This window comes from Mobula hypostoma, chromosome 4 (genome assembly GCF_963921235.1).
Source record: "Mobula hypostoma chromosome 4, sMobHyp1.1, whole genome shotgun sequence".
In the NCBI taxonomy this organism is placed as follows: Eukaryota; Metazoa; Chordata; class Chondrichthyes; order Myliobatiformes; family Myliobatidae; genus Mobula; species Mobula hypostoma.
Genome location: NC_086100.1, coordinates 198,750,359 through 198,766,832, shown reverse-complemented (window position 1 = coordinate 198,766,832; position 16,474 = coordinate 198,750,359). Strand labels below are relative to the sequence as shown.

General features: G+C 52.4%; 1 protein-coding gene across 2 annotated transcripts in view; it reads right to left on the bottom strand.

Annotated features, from left to right (window-relative positions):
• Positions 1-16,474, bottom strand: part of LOC134345868 (heat shock 70 kDa protein 12B-like) — a 93,084-nt gene that overhangs the window by 17,311 nt on the left and 59,299 nt on the right. For both annotated transcript variants that reach the window (XM_063047183.1, XM_063047182.1), the window contains exons 3-9: positions 15,622-15,722; positions 14,146-14,273; positions 10,732-10,918; positions 10,008-10,112; positions 7,315-7,431; positions 4,615-4,774; positions 2,397-2,483 (exon numbers count right to left, since the gene is read on the bottom strand). In XM_063047183.1, coding sequence (XP_062903253.1) covers positions 2,397-2,483; positions 4,615-4,774; positions 7,315-7,431; positions 10,008-10,112; positions 10,732-10,918; positions 14,146-14,273; positions 15,622-15,722 — 885 coding nt within the window. The remainder of the gene's footprint in view (positions 1-2,396; positions 2,484-4,614; positions 4,775-7,314; positions 7,432-10,007; positions 10,113-10,731; positions 10,919-14,145; positions 14,274-15,621; positions 15,723-16,474) is intronic.

Sequence of the window (16,474 nt, the reverse complement as noted above, 5' to 3'; positions counted from 1 at the left end):
TGGGGAACGTGTGACTCCAGCGTCTGCAGAGTATTTTGTGTAGAGAAACTGTGACCCCACCATTTGCAGAGTATCTTGTGTGGGAAATTCAGAACAGAAATGCGAGGAGGGTGGTGAATCTATGGAATTTGTTGCCACGGGCAGCAGTGGAGGCCAAGTCATTGGGTGTATTTAAGGCAGAGATTGATAGGTATCTGAGTAGCCAGGGCATCAAAGGTTATGGTGAGAAGGTGGGGGAGTGGGACTAAATAGGAGAATGGATCAGCTCATGATAAAATGGTGGAGCAGACTCGATGGGCTGAATGGCCTACTTCTGCTCCTTTGTCTTATGGTCTTATGGAAGGTGTGACCTCAGCGTCTGCAGAGTATTTTGTGTGGGGAAACTGTGACCCCAGCGTTTGCAGACTATTAATTTGAGTGAGAAGTTGCGTCCTGGGACAGGAAAGTATGTGTTTATGGCAGGGCCCTGAGGAACACGGGTGTACAGAGAGATCCTTGAGTTCCGAGTCCTCATCTGCCTTTGTCTGTCCGGGCAGCGCATACAAAAGCTGGAAGTCTTGTTGCAGCTGTATAAAACTTAGGTCAGGACGCGTTTGGAGTCTGAGCAGTTCTGGTCGCCCCATTGCAGGAAGGGTGTCGAGGCTTTGGAGAGGCTGCAGAAGGGGTTGACCAGGATGCTGCCTGGGTTAGAGGGCAGGTGTTGTCACGAAAGGCTGGATAAACTTGGGTTGTTTTCTCTGGAGTGACAGAGGCTGAGAGGAGATCTGATAGAGGTTTATAAGATTATGAGAGGCAGAGACAAGAGTCTGTTTCTCAGGTGGAAATGTCAGATACTAACACAGCTGTGCAAAGATAGGGGAAAGTTGAAATGGGATGTGTGGGGCAAGTTTTTCTTTACACACAGTTGTGGGTGCCCGGGGTGGTGGTGGAGGCGGATAGAACAAGATGAAGTGGTATTTAGATCTTAGGCACGTGAACAGGCAGGGAATGGAGAAATATCGACCATGTACAGGCAGATGGGATTAGTTTAGATTGGTATCTCAGTCAGGACGGGCGAGATGGGCCAAAGGGCTGTACTGATCTGCATTTCCACACTCGTTTCACCAGGACCGGACCCAAACCCACGACCTCTCCTACCGAAGGCAACAAGTGCAGGGCAACACCACCGCCTGCAGGTTCCCCTTCCACTCACTCACCACCCAGCCTTGGAGCCACATCTCTGTCCCGTCACCATCACTGGGTCCAAACCCTGGAGCCCACTGTCCAACACCACCATGGGAGCAATCTCAGCAGCTCAGGAAGATGGACCAACCCTACCCTCCTAATGCACAGAACAGTAGAGGCCCTTCAGCCCACGATACTGTGCTGGCCCTTTAACCCACTTCCATGTCAATATCTCAGAAGGAAACCCAGGACCAATTCGCCCTTCGGCTGTCCCACCCTGTTGTGGTTGATTTATAGCATCTAATTAACTTATATCGTTGGGATAGAACATAGAACAGTACAGGACTCTCAGCCCACAATATTGTGCCAGCCCTTTAACCTACTCCAGGATCAATCTAACCCTTCCCATAAGACCATAAGACATAGGAGCAGAATTAGACCATTCAGCCCATCGAATCTATGACCAATGAAGCCAATACACCAAACGCCTTCTTAACCATCCGACTAACTTGTGTGGTAAGTTTGAGGGACCTATGGATGTGGACCCCAAAGGCTCTTTGTTCTTCCACACCGTTAACTTCCACACTTGGGGAATATATATCTTGTTCTTCCACACTTGGGGAATATATCTCTGTCCCTTCGGCATCAGTGAGATTCCATCCCCAACAGCACCCTATCAGTTTGAGGGTTTCCTGAGGGGCAGTTAGGGATGTGCGATAAATGCTGTCCCTGTCAGCGATGCAAACATCCCAGAAATAAAGAAGGAGAGAAACAAGGGAAGCAGGACAGAGCACAGGAGGAGGGGAACTACAGGACCTGCTGCTCTCACTCTCCCAGCGTCCCTGAGAGTTTGGAACCTGTGTTAGCCCAGCCTCCCTCCCTTTCACGGCCGACAGCGTAGGGTAACGTATGGGTTAGCATTGTGCTCTGGAGCGCCAGCAGCCCGGGTTCAACTCCTGTCGCTGTGTGTACGCTCTCCCCACCACTGCGTGGGTTTCCTCCTGCAGTCCAAAGGTGTACGGGTTAATTGGTCACGTGGGTGTAATTGGGAGGTGCAGGCTTGTTGGGCCAGAAGGGCCTGTTACCGTGTTGTACCTCTTCGTAAAAAGAATAAGAACGATCACCCCAGGAGCGGGGGCCCAGGACCTAACAAGGAGTCGTCCCCGGTTGTTGGTACCAATCGGCAAGGGGAAACAGGGTCTCCACCGAATGAGAGGGGCCACTCAGCATACCTGACTCCATTCCTGCCCACAGTTCTCCCATGCCGCTCTCTAACAGGAAGATCCGACTGTTCCGGAATCGTCGCAGCTGCTCCCGAGCTGGAAAAATAAATCTCGGATCACAAAGTACCAGGAACTGGGTCCAACAGAGAGATAAATAAACTACTCCACACTGTCTCTACACTGGGATGGGACAGGATCCCTCCACACTGTCCCTGCACTGGGATGGGACAGGATTCTTCCCCCCCCGCCCCCACGCTGTCCCTACACTGGGATGGGACAGGACTCCCCCCCCCACACACACTGTCCCTGCACTGGGATAGGACAGGATTTCCCCACACTGTCCCTACACTGCGATGGGGCAGGATCCCTCCACACTGTCCCTACACTGGGATAGGACAGGATTCCCCCACACTGTCCCCACACTGGGACGGGGCAGGATCCCTCCACGCTGTCTCTACACTGGGATGGGACAGGATCCCTCCACACTGTCTCGACACTGGGATGGGGCAGGATCCCTCCACGCTGTCTCTACACTGGGATGGGACAGGATCCCTCCACACTGTCTCTACACTGGGATGGGACAGGATCCCTCCACACTGTCCCTGCACTGGGATGGGACAGGACTCCCCCCCCCCCACACTGTCCCTGCACTGGGATGGGACAGGATCCCTCCACACTGTCCCTGCACTGGGATGGGACAGGATTCTTCCCCCCCCCCGCCCCCACACTGTCCCTACACTGGGATGGGACAGGACTCCCCCCCCCCACACTGTCCCTGCACTGGGATAGGACAGGATTTCCCCACACTGTCCCTACACTGGGATGGGGCAGGATCCCTCCACACTGTCCCTACACTGGGATAGGACAGGATTCCCCCACACTGTCCCCACACTGGGACAGGGCAGGATCCCTCCACGCTGTCTCTACACTGGGATGGGACAGGATCCCTCCACACTGTCTCTACACTGGGATGGGGCAGGATCCCTCCACACTGTCTCTACACTGGGATGGGACAGGATCCCTCCACACTGTCCCTGCACTGGGATGGGACAGGATCCCTCCACACTGTCTCTACACTGGGATGGGACAGGACTCCCCCCACCACACAGTCTCTACACTGGGGACGGGACAGGATCCCTCCACACTGTCTCTACACTGGGATGGGACAGGATCCCTCCACGCTGTCCCTGCACTGGGATGGGACAGGACTCTGCCCCCCCACACTGTCCCTGCACTGGGATGGGACAGGATCCCTCCACACTGTCTCTACACTGGGATGGGACAGCACTCCCCCCCCCCACACACACTGTCGCTACACTGGGATGGGGCAGGATCCCTCCACACTGTCCCTACACTGGGATGGGACAGGATCCCTCCACACTGTCCCTGCACTGGGATGGGACAGGATCCCTCCACACTGTCTCTACACTGGGATGGGACAGGACTCCCCCACCACACAGTCTCTACACTGGGGACGGGACAGGATCCCTCCACACTGTCTCTACACTGGGATGGGACAGGATCCCTCCACGCTGTCCCTGCACTGGGATGGGACAGGACTCTGCCCCCCCCCCACACTGTCCCTGCACTGGGATAGGTCAGGATCCCTCCACACTGTCTCTACACTGGGATGGGACAGCACTCCCCCCACACACACACACTGTCGCTACACTGGGATGGGGCAGGATCCCTCCACACTGTCCCTACACTGGGATGGGACAGGATCCCTCCACACTGCCCCTACACTGGGATGGGACAGGACTCCCCCCCACAGTGTCTCTACACTGGGATGGGGCAGGATCCCTCCACACTGTCCCTGCACTGGGATGGGACAGGACTCCCCCACCCCCCCACACACACTGTCCCTGCACTGGGATGGGAGAGGATCCCCCCCACACACACTGTCCTGGCACTGGGATGGGACAGGACCCCCCCCCCCCCACACTGTCCCTGCACTGGGATAGGACAGGACTCCCCCCCACACACACACTGTCCCTGCACTGGGATGGGACAGGACTCCTCCCCCCACACTGTCTGTACACTGGGATGGGTCAGAAATCCCCCCACACTGTCCCTTCACAGGGATGGGACAGGGCTCCCCCCCACACTGTCCCTGCACTGGGATGGGAGAGGATCCCCCCACACTGTCCCTGCACAGGGATGGGTCAGAAATCCCCCCACACCGTCCCTGCACAGGGATGGACTGTGTGCAGCTTGGGGAACAGACCTTGCCTGAAGCTGGAGTTGAGGCTGGGCTCTGGCGTCCGTGGGCTGGCACTCAGGTTTGTCAGCTGGTTGGGCCGCAGTCTCCGGCAGTAGATGGAGGCGGCCTCGGGCTCCAACACCAGCAGCAGCCGCTCTGGGTGCTCGGGGGATGTGAGGTCGGCCTGTAACCAGGTGGTTGATGGGGTGGGGAGGGAGAGGACAGGAGGGAGGGGGAGGGTGGACAAGGAGGGGCAGTGTGCAGAGGGAGAGAGTTAGAGGGGAGAGGGTAAGGGTAGGGGGGAGAGGGGAGAGGGTTAAAGGGGAAAAGGGAGGTGGGCGGGGGTGAGAGGAGGTAGAGTGAGGGCAGTAGGAGTGGAGGAGGGAGGGGGAAGGAGAATGGAGGGGAGGGAGAGATGCATGACGAGACAGACAGTTGGAGGGGAGGGGGAGATACAGGTGGATGGAGGAAGAGAAGAGTGGGAAGAGGGAAAGGTGAGCCATGAGATGGGTGATCAGAAGTGGGAAGGAGAGAGAGAGGGTAGGAAGGGAGGAGGGACAGGCAGTGACGAGGGGTGATGGGGAGAGGGGGAGATGGTGGAGGGAGGGAAAGAGAAGCGGAACGTAGGGGAGTGAGAAGGAGGTAGGAAGGAGAAGGAAGGTTTTCATGAGGGGAGTGAGGAGGAAGTGGGAGGATAGGAGGGAGAGAGGGTGAGCGAGGAGACACATTGAATTAGGCCAGAACATTGCCATTGCTGCCTGTTCATTTTCTGAATGTGTGACGAATACCAGGACAGCTTCCACCTCAAGCTCACAGATGGCCATTCAGTCCATCTAGTCTCGGAGCAATCCTATACCCTGTTCCCATCCACCAGTCTCACATCCTATCCCGCTCCTACACACTAGGGATAATTTACAGTGGCCGAGGTTGGAATGTGAGAGGAAACCGGACCACACTGAGAAGCACCCCCCGGTCATGGGGTGAGCGTGCAAACTCCACACAGGGACGCTGGAGAATCTCTGTGGATTGAGAAGTCCAACAGTACAGCACAGGAACAGGCCCTCAGTGATCACAATACTACTTTCAACCGAGGAACAGCTTTTCCCCCAGCACCATCACATTTCTTCAACAGACAATGTCCAAAGAACTACTTCACTATTTTCATTCTTTTCTGCTTTATTTGCACTATTTACTTAATTTAATTATATATATATTTCTTATTTATAGTTTTTGTTATGTATTGCATTGTACTGCTGCAGCAAAACAACAAATTTCACCACAGATGCCGGTGATATTAAACTTGATTTTGATTCTGATATCGGCCTGTACATTTTACATATCCCTCAGTTCCCTGCATCTGTCCAACAGACTTTTAAACGTTGGCGTGCGATCTGCCTCTACCAGCATTCCAGGCTCCCGCCACTCTCTGCGTAAAAAACTTGCCCCTCACACCTCCTTTGAAATTACCCCCTCTCACCTTAAATGCATGCCCTCTGGTATTAAACATTTCAACCCTGGGAATAAAAACCCATTTACCCTGTCTATGCCTCTCATAATCTTACATAAAAGTTGCTGGTGAACGCAGCAGGCCAGGCAGCATCTCTAGGAAGAGGTACAGTCGACATTTCAGGCCAAGACCCTTCGTTAGTCCTGACGAAGGGTCTCGGCCTGAAACGTCGACTGCACCTCTTCCTAGAGATGCTGCCTGGCCTGCTGCGTTCACCAGCAACTTTTATGTGTGTTGCTTGAATTTCCAGCATCTGCAGAATTCCTGTTGTTTGCTCTCATAATCTTACTGCTTTTGCAATTTGGTTGTTTGACTACTTATGTATAGTTTTATATATAATTTATCGTTTATCCTTTTTCCTGAAAAGGCCTGCAAAAGGTGAGAGTCGAGGCTGTACATGGTAACATGTATGTACTCGATAACTTTACACTGAACTTCCAACATCTATCACGTCCCCCCTCAACCTCCACCACTGTAGGAATCCCTCCTCTCCCATCCCCCTCCCTCAGGTTGATAGGGTGATTAAGAAGGTGTTTTGGAGTGTTGGCCTTCATTAGTGAGGGATTGAGTTCAAAAGCCATGAGGCACAGTAAGGTTGTAGCTCTAGAAAAAGCTGGTTAGACCGCACTTGGAGTATAGTGTTCAGTTCTGGTCGCCTCACTATAGGAAGGATGAGGAAGCTTTGGAGAAGGTGCAGAGGAGATTTACCAGGATGCTGCCTGGATTATGAGGAGAGGTGGAGCAAGCTAGGGCTTTTCTCTTTGGAACGAAGGAGGATGAGAGGTGACTGGATAGAGGTGTACAAGATGATAAGAGGTGTAGATCGAGTGGACAGTCAGAGACATAGTCCCAGGGCGGAAGTGGATAATACGAGGGGCCATAATTTTTGTGTGTTCAGAGGAAAGTATAGGAGGGATGTCAGAGGTAGTTTCTTTACACAGTGAGTGTTGGGTGTGTGGAATGTGCTGTCAGGGGTGGTGGTAGAGGCAGATACATTAGGGATATTTAAAAAAACTCTTAGATAGGCACATGGATGATCGAAAAACAGAGGGTTATGTGTGAGGGAAGTGTTAGGTTGATCTCAGAGTAGGTTAAAGGGTCAGCAGAACATTGTGGGCCGTAGAGCCTGTACTGTGTTGCTGTCCCAGTTACCGATGCCTCATGGTGTCCCTGTCACGGGGTGAGGCTGGGTCCCAGTCACCGATGGGCCTGCTCACCAAGTAGGCAGCTTCCCTCATGAACTGTCTGGCCGGCTGCTTCCAGATGGCCGGTACAGTGACCACCCAGCGGACTTCTCCCTCCTCCGGCTCTCGGCACAAGTGCTCAGCCAGCTCCTGCAACGGACAGACACCAGGCATATCAGCAGAGCCACGGGCTGTGGCTTCAGACACAACACCGGACCACAGACACCCCTCCAAACCCCCACACTCGACCAAAGCCACCCCTCTCCCTCAACCCACCCCACCTGGACCACAGACACCCCCCCCTTCCCCAAACTTTCCACCTTGACCACAGCCTCCCCTCTCCCTCACCCCCAAATCACCCTGGATCACAGATACCTCTCCAAAACCCCACCCTTGACCACAGATATCCCTCTCCCTCACCCCAACCCCACCCTGGACCACAGATACCCCACTTCCCCAAACTTCCCACCCTTGACCACAGCGACCCCTCTCCCTCACCTCCACCCCACCCTGGATTACAGTCACCCCTCTCCCACATCCTGGACCACAGACTCCCCTCTCCCCCACCCTGGATTACAGCCACCCTTCTCCCACACCCTGGACCACAGACTCCCCTCTCCCCCACCCTGGATTACAGACACCCCTCTCCCGCACCCCCAGATCACTCTGGATCACAGATACCCCTCCAAACCACCACACTCAACCACAGACACCCCTTTCCCTCACCCCTACCCAACCCTGGACCGCAGACTCCCCCCTCCCACACTCTGAATCACAGACTCTCCTCTCCCTGACCCTGGATCACAGACTCTCCCCTCCCACACCCTGGACCACAAACTCTCCTCTCCCCGACCCTGGATCACAGACTCCCTTCTCCCACACCCTGAACTACAGACTCCCCTCTCCCACACCCTGGACCACAGACTCTCCTCTCCCCGACCCTGGATCACAGACTCTCCCCTCCCACACCCTGGACCACAAACTCTCCTCTCCCACACCCTGGACCTCAGACTCCCCCCTCCCACACCCTGGACCACAGACTCTCCTCTCCCACACCCTGGACCACAGACTCCCCTCTCCCCCACTCCCTTACCCTGGACCACATCCTCCCATCGATGTACTTACTCAAACTTCTCGTAAATATTGTAATTGACGCCACATCCACCACTTCCACTGGCAGCTTGTTCCACACTCTCACCACCCTCTGAGTGAAGAAATTCCTCCTCGTTCCCCTTAAATATTTCACCTTTCACCCTTGACCCATGATCTCTCGCTTAGTCACAAACTCAGTGGGTAAAGCCTGCTTGCATTTAGCTATCTATTCCCCTCAGAATTTTGTGTACCTCGATCAGATCTCCCCTTGATCTCATCCACTCGATGGAATTAAAACCTCTCCTCGTAACTCAGGTCCTCAAGTCCCGACAACATCCTTGTAGATTTTCTCTGTACTCTTTCAATCTAACGGATAACTCTCCTGTACACAGGAGACCAGAAATGCACACAATACTCCAAATTCAGCCACACCAAAGTTTTAAACAACTTTAACATAACATTCCAACTGTCTTCATAAATCAAAACTTTGATTTATGAAGGCCAATCTGCCAAAAGCTTTCTTTACGACCCTATCTACCTGTGACGCTATTTTCAAGGAATTATGGACCAGTATTCCCAGATCCCTCTATTCTACCACACTCCTCAGTGTCCTATTGCTCATCAAGTCCCACTCTGGTTTGTCCTCTCAAAGTGTCCCCCCTTACACTTGGCAGCATGAAATTTATGAGGAGGAATTTCTTTAACCAGAGGGTAGTGGATCTGTGGAACTCATGGCCACAGGTGGCTGTGGAGGCCAAGTCATTTGGTATATCTAAATAGGTTGATAGGTTCTTGATTTGTCAGGGCTTCAAAGGTTATGGGGAGAGAAGGAGAATGGGGTTGAACTGGATAATGATCAGCAACGATGGAATGTTGGAGCAGACTCAATGGCCAGACCGTCCCTACAGCATGTCTTGTGGTCTTAAACTCCATCTACTCCAGATCTCACTGCAAGCTTTGATAACCTTCCTTGCTGTCCACCACACCCACGGTCTTGGTGTTTCCCGCACATTTGCAGACCCTGGTTTCTTGCTCCAGCGCTGTCCCACGTCCTGCACTAATTTTACTCCCCCCACCCCCACAAACACTGCTCAGGAGCAGGAGCAGTGAGACGACCCTCCCCAGGGTGGGATATCGTCCCCCCCACCCTAAAGAATGTCTGACCTTTGGGGAATACCTCTCACCACTTCCCTTTCGTTCTGGCTTCTGCACTCTTCCTTTTCGGCCACAACCCTGGGGAAAAGAATGTGTTCACTTGCCCTACCAATGCCCCTCATGGTTTCAATACCTCAGTAAGGTTGCCCCTCTTCTACGCTCCAAAGAAAAAAGTCCCAACCACTCCCTGGAACTCGAGTCCTGGCAATGTCCCGGTAAATGTTTATCGCCCTCTTTCCACGCCCAGCTTAACCACACTTTACCAAAACCGGACAGAACACTCAAAAATACACGAGATTCTGCAGATGCTGGAAATCGTGAGTAACACACACAAAATGCTGGAGGAACTCAGCAGCTCAGGCAGCAGATATGGAGGGGAATAACCAGTCGGCATTTCAAGCCAAGTCCTGATCTTGGCCCAATACATCAACTGTTCATCTCCCTCCTGACCTGCTGAGCTCCTCCAGTGGCTGCCTTACCTTCAGGGCCCGAATCCGGAAAAATCTCAGTGCGTGAGCAAACACGTGTAGAGCTTTCATCGTCTTGCCGTTTACAGCCTCCAGCTCTGTCTCCAAGGTAAGGTCCTGAGACACCGAACACAATCAGCACCATGGGTTACTGAAAACCTTGCCAGTCCTGACCCATCACACACCCTCGAGGTCACATGCAGAGTGAAGCTCCCTCCACACTGTCCCTTCACACACTCCCAGGGTCAGACACAGAGTGAAGCTCCCTCTACACTGTCCCATCACACACCCCCAGGGTCAGACACAGAGTGAAACACTCTCCACACTGTCCCATCACACACTCGCAGGGTCAGACACAGAGTGAAGCTCGCTCCACACTGTCCCATTACACACTTCCAGAGTGAGACACAGATGAAGCTCCCTCTACAATGTCCCATTACCCACTGCCGGGGTCAGACACAGAGTGAAGCTCCCTCCACAATGTCCCACTATACCCTCCTGGGGTCAGATATAGAATGAAGCTCCCACCACACCGTCCCATCACACACTGCTGAGGTCAGACACAGAGTGAAGCTCCCGCTACACTGTCCCGTTACACCCTCCTGGGGTCAGACTTAGAGTGAAAATCCCTCCACACTGTCCCTCCCTCCCATTGACCAGTGCAGTCTGGTGTGAGGTCAATGAACCTGTGGGGGCGGGGAGTGGTGCGGGGACTTTGACGGGTTCTTCCACTTACCGATGAGGTGTGGATCTTCATCTTGAACTTATCGAAGTAAAGCCACTCCGAGGCCTCCCCGGGGTTCAGGCTGTGGTAGAAATCCCGGGCGGTGTAACCCACGCTGTGGAAACTGCCCTCAGGGGTGAGCAGCAGGCAGGTCGGGCTCTTCTGGTTGGCCACCCCTGGGTCGCCACCTTCCCATCGCCTAGTAACAAGACATCAATCAGTATCCTAGGGACTGGGGTTCCTGCCACTCTGTCCATCACCTTTCTCCCTGCTGACCCAATGGACCCCGAGCCACCTCAGAGAAAGGAGCTTTCAACTGCGAGGAGGGGGTGAAGGCAGTTTACCTCTCGAATCCATTCTCCCTGAGAGTGATATCTGGAACGCGAGGCCAGAGGAGGAGGTGGAATCAGACAGAGTTACCCTGATTAAAAGCACTTAGACTGACATTAAAACCAGTGAGGGATATGGTCCTTATCTGGCCAAGTGGAATTAATAGGTGATGATTTATTGGAAATGGTTTCTTTGGTCAAAAAAGCTCAACAGTATTTCCACTTTCCGAGGAGACTGAGGTGAGTGAGGATACCCCCTCTCCCCAACTTCCATTCTGACCAATTTTTGCAGGAGCACTATTGAACGTGTCCTGGCCAGCTGCATCACCCACAGACAGGGGAACTGCCAGGCATCTGACCCCAAGTCCCGACGAAGGATTGTGAGGATTGCTGAGAGGGTCATCGTGAGAAAGGTACAGGAGGCTTAGGTCCTACAGCACCAGATTCAGGAACAGTTATTACCCCTTAACCATCAGGCTCTTGAACCAGAGGGGATAACTTCACTCACCCCGTCAATGAACTATTTCCACATCTATGGACTCTCTTTCAAGGACTCTTTATCTCATGTTCTTGATATTTATTTCAGATTTACTATTTTTTTTTCTTTTATACTTGCACAGTTTGATGTCTTTTGCACGTTGGTTATTTGTCCACCCTTTTGGGTATTGTCTTTCATTGGTTCTACTGTGTTTCTTGATCATCGTGTAAGCCCGCAAGAAAATGAATCTCGGGGTTGCATATGGTGACATATATATATTTTAATAAGAATAAGTTTACTTTGAACTTTACCTTCTGGTTAGGTAAGAAAAGGATCTTGGCGATTGTGGGGATGACTTTCAGTGGACTGAAAAGCTTGAGCATGTAGATATTAAGAAAGAGGATGTGCTGGAGCTTTTGGAAAGCATCAAGTTGGATAAGTCACTGGGACTGGAGGGAATCTACCCCAGGCTACTGTGGGAGGTGAGGGAGAAAATTGCTGAGCCTCTGGCAATGATCTTTACATCATCAATGGGGATGGGAGAGGTTCCAGAGGACTGGATGATTGCGGATATTGTTCCTTTATTCCAAAAAGGGAATAGAGATAGCCCAGGAAATTATAGACCAGTGAGTCTTACTTCAGTGGTTGGTAAGTTGATGGAGAAGATCCTGAGAAGCAGGACTTATGAACATTTGGAGAGGGATAATATGATTAGGAATAGTCAGCATGGCTTTGACAAAGATAGGTCGTGCTTTATGAGCCTGATTGAATTTTTTGAGGATGTGACTAAACACATTGATGAAGGTAGAGCCATAGATGTAGTATATATGGATTTCAGCAAGGCACTTGACAAGGTACTCCATGCAAGGCTTATTGAGAAAGTAAGGAGGCATGGGATCCAAGGGGACATTGCTTTGTGGATCCAGAACTGGCTTGTCCACAGAAAGCAAAGAGTGGTTGTAGATGGGTCATATTCTGCATGGAGGTTGGTGACCAGTGGTGTGCCTCAGGGATCTGTTCTGGGACCCCTACTCTTTGTGCTTTTTAAAAATGACCTGGATGAGGAAATGGAGGGATGGGTTAGTAAATTTGCTGATGACATAAAGGTTGGGGGTGTTGTGGATAGTGTGGAGGGCTGTCAGAGGTTACAATGGGACATTGATAGGATGCAAAACTGGGCTGAGAAGTGGCAGATGGAGTTCAACCCAGATAAGTGTGAGGAGGTTCATTTTGGTAGGTCAAATATGATGACAGAATATAGTATTAATGGTAAGACTCTTTGCAGTGTGGAGGTTCAGAGGGATCTTGGGGTCCGAGTCCAAAGGACACTCAAATCTGCTATGCAGGTTGACTCTGTGGTTAAGAAGGCATATGGTGCATTGGCCTTCATCAATCATGGAATTGAGTTTGGAAGCTGAGAGGTAATGGTGCAGCTATATAGAACCCTGGTCAAACCACTTGGAGTACTGTGTTCAGTTCTGGTCACCTCACTACAGGAAGGATGTGGAAACCATAGAAAGGGTGCAGAGGAGATTTACAAGGATGTTGCCTGGATTGGGGAGCATGCCTTAAGAGAATAGGTTGAGTGAACTCGGCCTTTTCTCCTTGGAGCGACAGGAGAATGAGAGGTGACCTGGATAGAGATGTATAAGATGATGAGAGGCATTGATCGTGTGGATAGTCAGAGGCTTTTTCCCAGGGCTGAAATGTCTAACATGAAGAGGCATAGTCTTAAGGTGCTTGGAAATAGGTACAAGGGGGATGTCAGAGGTAAGTTTTTCCACACAGAGAGAGGTCGATGCATGGAATGCACTGCCAGTGACGGTGGTAGAAGCAGATACAAAAGAGTCTTTTAAGAGCCTCTTAGATAGGTACATAGAGCTTAGAAAAATAGGGGGCTATGCTGTAGGGAAATTCTAGGCTGTTTCTAGAGTAGGTTACATGGTTGGCACAACATTGTGGGCCGAAGGGCCTGTAATGTGCTGTAGATTTCTATGTTCTATGTTTCTCATCCATGTGGCTCAATTTTAATGATAAAGATTAAAGAAAAAAATAGCTTTACTTGTCGCATGCTCATTGAAACACAATGTGTCTTTTGTGTTCAAGCAAATCCGTGAGGATGTGCTGGGGCAGCTGTCGGGTGTTGCCATGGTTCAGGTATCAACTCTGCTTACTAACGCCTTTGAGATGTGGGAGGAAACCGGGGCACCCAGAAGAAACCCATTTGGACACGGGAAGATCGTCAAACCCCATACCGACAGCGGTGGAATTGACCCTGGTTCTGCCGAGCGCTAGTTAGCGCATCGCTCCTTGTGGCTTCGCCAGTCACAGCAAGCCTCACCCTGTCCGCGGAGGAGGTTGAGGAGAGACGGGTCGGTGTGGGAGTGGGGAATGGGAACTACAATGGCTGGATGCCAGCGGTGGGGGGATCACGGACTAGGCAAAGATTGGACCCCTCACCGAGGGGCCGAGTGGGGTCACTGACACACTCTGTCTCCGTGCTTCACTTCCCTCGCTGGAGCATTTCTCCCCAACGCTCCGCACCCGGTATGTGTCTCCTGAGCCCCCTCCCTGTCACCACTCCCCCCACCCCTCGCCCGCACTCCCTCTTCCACATACCTCATCATATGAATGGCTCCCGGCTCCCGGACCAGGCAGTACGCGTACCCGCTGGCGGTGGTCCCGAAATCAATCGCGACCACCGCGAGGAAAGACTGAGAGGGCGGGGCGTCCCGACGGGGGGAGCACTGAGAAGGAAATGGAGACGTGATCAGGCCAAACGCGCTCAGACCTGAGACGGTGGGGGTGGGGCGAGGAAGGGAAGTACATGAGGAGCGGGTGGGGGGAGATAGTGCGCGGAGACGAGGTGTTTAGAGTGCATGAAGATCAGGAGAGTGCACGGAGTTGTGTATGTGGTGGGGGGGGGCAGTTTGCTGGGAGGTAATGGGGTCAGTGGGATGTTTGGGGTGTCCAGTGAGGGGTAGCACCTCTGGGTGAAGGGGCTTGTCGTGTCCATTCCAGGGCGGATCACTCATCTCTGGTGCCCACTGAACACTGAGCTCTCACCTCTGGCTCCGACTAGCTATTTGCCTGTGACAGCGGCCGCACGCCGTTCCACCACTTCGACAGGCGGGGCTAAGCCAGGTGATCTAGCCGGCGGCCGCATACCCAGTGAGATAGGGGCAAGCCTATCCCAGCGTGTGACTGGGCAGATGAGATCAACAGTGAGATCCACGGGCAAAAAGGTGGTATTGTACTGTGACGCTTCGTGGAGAGCGAAGGGCTCGGCAAGGCATAGAAGACATCACGGCCGTCCACTGCAACCAGGGAAGATCCCAGTCTGTGACACTTGTTCCTACCACTGGACCCGGATTTCTGACGTGGAGAGAGTGAAACTGCCCCAGAGCAACGGCTTTTCTACTTTAAAAACTCTCCCGCACAGGTTTCCTGTTTTTGTTGGATACCAAGGACAACGAAGAATGGGTCAGCACCGCAGTGGGGAGTGTGATTCACTCACCAGAGTGTGGAACGGGGTGGCAGGGGTGTGAATCTGTGGAATTCATTGCCACCCATGGCTGTGGAGGCCAGGTCGTTGAGTATACCTGAAGCGGAGGATGGGTTCTTGATTCGTCAGGGCGTCAAAGGTTACAGGGAGAAGGCAGTAAAATGGGGTTGGGAAGGATAATAAATCAGCCCTGATGGAATGGCGGAGCAGATTCGATGGGCTGAATGGCCTAATTCTGCCCCTATGTCTTATGGTGTGTGTATGTGGGGAGGGGAGAAGACATGGGAAGACAAGTGCTCCGTCTGCCGGTAAGGGATGTGTGTGTGTGTGTGTCTGTGTGTGTGTGTGTGTGTGTGTGTGTGTGTGTGTGTGTGTGTAGTGGGGAGTGGGGGGATGTGAATATGGAGTGAGGAGTGAGGGGAGTTAGGGGAGTGGAGTGATCCACCCACCTGCGAGACTCTGGGTGTGTGTGTTGGGCGGGGGTGGTGGTGTGGTGGCTAGGTCCGGCTAAGTTGACGAGTGGGGAGTGTGTGTAGGTGGGAGAAGTGTATGGGTAGTGGTTTGTGGGTGTGGGGTTGTGATCCACCTACCGGTGAGACTCTGGGTGTGAGGGGGGCAATCGCACAGGTCTCCGGCTGTAGTGCAGATCCATTCCCCGGGCTTCTGTTCGCCGGATTCTCCTCTCTAGGGTCTGCGGAGCAGAAAGAGACGTCAGGCTCGCACTCGGGATACACGGGAATCGAGGACCCGCGTCTCCGCACACCGCACAGGCTGCTCAGCCCCTTTGGTCTATCCGAGGGGACCCGTGGTGTTGTGTAGCGGGGGTGGGAACTGGAACCCAGGCTGACATCTCTGTAAACCCGTTGGATGCTGATAATCGGGTTTAATATCACTGACATATGACGTGAATTTGTTGTTTTGCAGCAGTACATTTAAAAAAGTATACCAGTACAATAAGGAATATCGAAAAAAAAACATTGTTGGGCAAAAGACAGCAAAATAGTGACGTAGTCTTCATGAGTTCAAAACCACAACGTGGAACCGGGTGAAGCCCTCGACCGGGCTCAGCCCCAAAGCTGGATGCTGTCTTTGTGCAGTTATCACTGACAAATGTTGTCCAATTTGTTTTTCTCTGTAGGGGCTGTACAGTGTAATACATAAAAAATGAATATAAATTAGGATAAAAAATAAAATAAAATAGTGCAAAAGAGGAACTGTTCATGAGTTCAAGGACTGTTTATAAATCTGATGGCCGAGCGGAAGAAGCTGTTCCCGTGCCTCCTCTCTGATGGTAGTATTTTTATTATTATTTATTGGGATACAGCATGGAATCAGCCCTTCAAGCCGCATCGCCCAGTAATCTCCCAATTTAACGCTAGCCTAACCACCGGACAACTTACAATGATCAACTGGTAGGTCTTTGGACTGTGGGAGGAAACTGGA